Consider the following 6000-nt stretch of genomic DNA (forward strand, 5'->3'; position numbering starts at 1 on the left):
CTCATTAACCCCCCCTTTAATACAGAGGTGGAATCTAGCTGAGAGGAGTCCCCCGTGCATGGTTGCTCGTTTAATTTGGGTCACGGGTGGGATTCATACGTGAGTTGCAGGCGCCCAATAAAAGTGTGTGAGTGCATGCTGAACACAGACATCACAGTACAGCGACCAAGGTTTAAATATGATCCTGGTTACTTATTCAGAGGACCTTGAAAAGTGTGTCTGCGGATCATCCCCGTAATGCTCCTGGTGAGCCGGGTTCATCAAACAGGCCATTCATTCAAATCCTGTTGGATGCTTTTGGGGAGAATGTCCCAGCAATAACGCATTTATACCCCGTGTGGTGGAACGTCTCATATTTGTTCCCTCCCACCTAGAAGTTATACTTTCAACCACCTTCTCCTGCCCACTCTGCCCAGAAAGGGGGAGGGGGGGTGGCTAATGACCAAGTCATCTGTCAGTTCTTACTACCAGTGGACATGGAACATCAGCTGACAAACGGCACAGATTGGACCAAGGTTGTTGATCCTCATGTTACAATGTGAAATGCAGCAGACTGTGCGTTCTGCCACACGACAGACAGCTTAAAAGTCCACTCGACAGCAATGAGGCAGAGATGCTTCAAGACTTGCTTTCCCACTTCCTGCATCGAAGCAGCATGTCATATGACCATTGGTTCCATCTGTGCCTTTTGTCACTTGTGGGTCCTCTCTTTGTTTCTGCTATGTGACTTGATCCACAACATGAAAGATGCTATTGCATCTAGTGTGATCAGGGGAACAGGCTTCTTTTGACCGTGTGGATAAATTCAAGATGAGGATGCCAGGGGAGGTGACGTGTGGGTCTGTCAACTTATGGTTCTAGAGTCTGCTGCAAGCTGCGGCTTCTCCCTGGATTTCTGTCATGCAGTAACAGTATGTCAATAGATTTTCACCTTGACAACTGTTCCATGTTTGCTTGCTCCACTGGACTGATAGTTCAGGAAACAACATAAACCTATGTTATGAATGAGTCTGTGGGGCATCTTTTTCAATTTTTCCCCAAGATAGGGACCGGTGGGGTGGTTGCCTAACTGCTGCAATTAACTAACATCTTGAGGTGTTCTCATGTTTACCCATCACAGACACATATGGCCTTGTCAACTATTGAAACCGAGCCATGATAGATGTTAAGTGTCAAGCATAATAAATAGATTGCTCGTGAGCTGCGGGGACACCTCTGAAAAATTCTCAGTCCATAACAACGTTTAACACACACAATGTCTTATTTTTTAACATTGAAAACAGATTTATTTATCAGAAACAAATAACACAGACTTCCCAACACCAAGGAACAAAAATCTTGTCACTGATTCAAAATTCCAATTTTGCATGACATTAGAACCACACAGCGATTAGAAAAAAATGAAAATAAGATCTTGCTTTTGCTGTTCATGAGAAATTATTATCCACATTGCAAACAACTTCAACATGATTCATAAAGCACTGGAAATAATTGACATGTGAGAGTTGTCAATTGTAATCTTTCCTTCCATTACGTTATCTTTAAACATACATTTTTTTTCTTTCTGAAACAAACTAAAATATTGCTTAAACATTCTTCAAGCTGACATAACACTGGCTAATTCTTCTTGTCATCTCCTGATTGCTCTGATCCTGAGCTACGATGACCTCGCTCAAGTGCAGAAACCTTTTCCTTTAGAGAACTCAGTTCTTTGTGAAGGCTTCTATTGTTTCTCTCCAATCGGCATATTCTTTCATGGTATCTTCCCACTGTTGAGAAACAGCAAAAAAATTTATTTCTTCATGAAGAGATGGGTTTCGACATTGCGAGAACTTTGCGGTTATCAAAACTACACCAGTGACAAACAATTTTTTTTAATCCTTGTGGAAAACTTGAAGGCCATTCCTGGCATTTTTCAAGGTTTGAAAATATCCACAAAACAATCACCAGGTACGGTTGGTGGTGCTGAGATGGCTCCAGAGAACAAAATCAAACAGTGTCCAGTTGTACCCTTGATACTGACCCATTTAATTTAAGCGTAAGTTGTCGTTATGAGTTGCGCTCTTTGTACGTTGCATAGTGGGTCAAAAGATAATGGTTAGGTGCATAAAAGGAGTGGACACTGCGGGGTAGATGCTTACATTTCCATCTGATATGCCAATGCAACCATATTCTTATGATATTGAGATCATTTTGCCCATGATAAGGTACATGGAAGCCAAGCTATAACTACATGTTTCCAAATTGCAAAAGAGTATGGCCTCACCTCCCAGACCAACCGAAACTAATGCAGCAAAATCTGTGGAGAAACATAGCTCTCACCACTGGACGCATCTGACGGAGAGATGTGTGTTCCACGAAAGCCGATAATTTGGCTTTTGAGGTTCACAGTTCTCTTTGTCAAACTTTATCTGGTGGGGAGAGCCCTGGTTATCAAAGGAATCCACAACATTGGAAGTGGTTGTTCTCAGAGGTGCCGGAGGAGTCTCTTTTATTCTGCAACCGCAGACGAACGTGGCCACTCCTATGACCCATTACAGGGATAGACTGATCTGCATACCAGGGGGAGATGTTTGCATCCACATATTGGAAGGAGTTGTTTGAATCCACCCTGCACCCACCACGCGTTCAAAACCTATGAAAAATATATCCTTTGTGCCTACTTGCATCTGCCAAATAGTCCAGTGATTGTTGTTGGGGGTTTTCCGGGCTGTATTGCCGTGGTCTTGGCATTGTAGTTCCTGACGTTTCGCCAGCAGCTGTGGCTGGCATCTTCAGAGGTGTAGCACCAAAAGACAGAGATCTCTGTCTTTTGGTGCTACACCTCTGAAGATGCCAGCCACAGCTGCTGGCGAAACGTCAGGAACTACAATGCCAAGACCACGGCAATACAGCCCGGAAAACCCCCAACAACCATCGTTCTCCGGCCGTGAAAGCCTTCGACAATACATAGTCCAGTGATTCATGAAATGTTGTGCTTCAATTACATTGGTTATGTCAATAGTTTTGAATGGACACTATTTGATTATGTGACCACAGACTAAAACTGATGACTTCTCTGGATCTATGAATCCACAGATCAATGACTCGGTGAATGTTTCCCTACTGACTTCCATACGTGATGTGGGATTGGTACTGTCGCGCCTGATCTGAGCCGCGTGATCAGAAACACCACACCAAACTCTGCCTCAAGTTTTCCTTGGAATAGTCATACTTACTTATTGATAGACATAGAGATTGTATTCCCCGCATACTACGATAGATCTCGCCAATATCGGCGGATTGGTCTTTATTTTGCATCATGTCACGCAAACCTCCCGCTGAAGTATCACCTGCAAAATTCAAGTCAGTCAATATTTTAGGCAGATATTGAAGTGTCACCCAGCAAAATAAATCAGCGGAAAATGTATCTCCACTCAAATGTGGCATAGCTAAAACGTGCCTGGGGAAAATGAGAGAACTGGAGTTCCCTCTGCATCCTCGGTTCTGCCTTCCTCAACGGCGTTTCTGTCCTCATCCTCAGCATCAGAAGAAGTTGTTTCTACAATTATGCGAAGTTTGTGCTCAGCGCTCATGGCATACTTTCTCACTGCGGCACCACTGTGTGTTGCTAAAGAAGCTAGAAAGAGAAAAGGTTTTGTTAGAAATTTCCAGAGGAATCCCACATCTGAAGGTTGTGCAAGTGTTGGCAAGGCTGTAGTTTGAGCCTAGGCTTGACATCTTTAGAGCCGCAGTGTGTTTTGTTCAAGGAATGAACTGATCTCCTCATCACCACATGTTGGGCATTGTTTACGTTCACGATGATGAAGGATGGAAGATAAGTCACCACTTTGGGTTATCAAGACTTTGGACTGCTGATACAGAGACAATTTTTTCTGCCGGAGAAACCGCGCAGAAGATAACAGCCTTAGGCACAGGAAAAAACAAAGGAAACAAGATAACGGGAACACTGCTAAACACCCTTGAAAAATAAAGGCTGAAATTGTTTTCTAGTGATGAGAGCTATATCAAGAGATCGTGTTCACTTCACGTACCACTCAAGAAACGTTGACAAGGTGTTAGTTGTACTCCTCTCACCTTCAAAGGAGTCATCATGGAGAACAAATATGTTTTGTTTTCGCTGAGAGTGGATCTGGTTACCTTGATGGTTTTTTGCCCAGGCAATAGTGCTTTGATTGGCAAAATAATGGCCATTCATTCCTGCAGAATCTCATGCAATCCCACAATTTTCAGAGCAGCTCTTGATGGCACGTGTGAACCACACAAAAAATTACCTGAGGTACTCGGTTGTGGAGATACATCTCCGGGCATTATGGTTTCAGGAGCAGTCATGTCATCAGTTGCTTCTTCGTGACTATTGCCGGAAGATATAACGATTACGGTTTCTTCAGTTTCGAGGCGATGAGATCCACTGTCATCTGTTCTTTCTCTCTCTGAAGCTAGTGATTTAATACAACAGAATTCCAATTAATGATCTTGTTATTGGTACATGGAATACACCACTCACTTCTCAAAGTACTTGGACAAGAAAGCAAATTTTTAAAATTGCACCATTTTCTGATGTGATGATGGATCAAAAAACAAATTAAAAATGGTGGCTGTGTTTGGATTTCATGACTTCCTAAGAATCCTGTCGATGGTTTTTGAATTAGTTTGCCATGGGTAAACTCTAGTAAGCTAACAATCACATAAAAAGTTAAACTTACCTTGAGGAAATGCTGCTGTATTGATCTTTGCTGGGTCTTCAGTTGTCACTCCAAGAGGTGCATAGGCTTGCGCATCAGATTCTGCTGCACTTGATGATTCCACTGCAACAGTTTCTGAATTCTCATCATCCTCAGATGAAGTTTCTTCAATCTTGACTGCTCTTTCACAGATAATCTCTGAAATGAAAAATCATTTGAACAATGGTAAAAAACGGAATGATCGCCCCGATAATGTTTCCCTTTACTTACTTTGCTTTTTATGATCCAGGCATTCAGTTAAGGGGATCAAACAGAATGCATAGCATATAAGTGGTGACCGGGGGAATTGCATATTAACATGAAAGATGCTTTTGAGGAGATGGTATTTCTCTAAGAACACTCTATGGCTTTCCAATCGTGACAAATAATTCGAAGATTAAAATCAGAACGTGACAAACAGAAGGTTGACTTTAAAAAAAAACCATTTGTTAATGAGGAATGAAGTCTCTTTGAGAACATGCCACTAAAAAGGTGTCATTAAACATGGGGGACTTGCATGGTCCACCATGGAACAGGGGGGGGGTTCAAAAAACTCACCATCATGAGGTCTTTCTTGACATCGAGGCCTCCCTGCCGCCTTCCAGATTAGCATCATCGCGTTGTGCACCCTAACTCTATGACTGCTTCTAGGAATGCATTGCAGTGCCTCCATTGATGACATGAAATCGGACTTCAGTTTTTGGAATTTGCTTCAGCACTGGTTGGCCGTTCGATGAAATCCGCGACTGCGTAGCACTCTTGAAAGAAATCGATAGATGCCGCGGTTGCTTGATTGCGTGCTGGCCATTAACCGAGATGCATGCCCACTCCTCCGAACAACCCTCAGAAGAAGAGATACCTCCTCCACTTCCCAGACATTTCCACGATGCCGGGAAATCATTTTGCACCAAGTGAACTGCGCCACACACAAATTCCAAAAAGTTCTCTCAAGAGTGATTGGTCTCCCATTTCATCCGTCCGCCCCCTCAACGCTTTTAGCCAATCGTCTTAGTGCCCGCCAAAAACATGGAATGTTCTCAAGTAAAAATTTATTTTGGTGGACAGATCAAGTAGAGGCTTATGATAATTTCTCAGAAGCGTGTGGACTTGTGATTGTGACATTGAAGTTTAATTTTGTTTAATTCGTGCTGAACACAGATAAACCATTTTAAAAAAAAATCTAGGACAAGATTTCCTACCCGACCGCACCGTTTTTTACTCTTTCGTGGATGGATGAACGTGAAACTCGAGTTCTTTTCCATCACGTGACTAGTAA

The 6000-nt window shown here is 42.7% G+C and overlaps 1 protein-coding gene across 1 annotated transcript; it reads right to left on the minus strand.

Annotated features, from left to right (window-relative positions):
* Window positions 1-1617: 1617 nt before the first annotated feature.
* Window positions 1618-5343, minus strand: LOC129342893 (uncharacterized). The gene is made up of 6 exons (XM_054998853.1): window positions 5283-5343; window positions 4707-4883; window positions 4275-4439; window positions 3443-3619; window positions 3219-3332; window positions 1618-1769 (listed from the first exon to the last, which is right to left on the minus strand). The coding sequence occupies exons 1-6, from the start codon at window positions 5338-5340 to the stop codon at window positions 1618-1620; spliced, it is 843 nt and encodes a 280-aa protein (XP_054854828.1). The 5' UTR covers window positions 5341-5343.
* Between the last annotated feature and the right edge of the window lie 657 nt (window positions 5344-6000).

The sequence above is a fragment of the Eublepharis macularius genome, chromosome 15 (genome assembly GCF_028583425.1).
Source record: "Eublepharis macularius isolate TG4126 chromosome 15, MPM_Emac_v1.0, whole genome shotgun sequence".
NCBI lineage: Eukaryota > Metazoa > Chordata > Lepidosauria > Squamata > Eublepharidae > Eublepharis > Eublepharis macularius.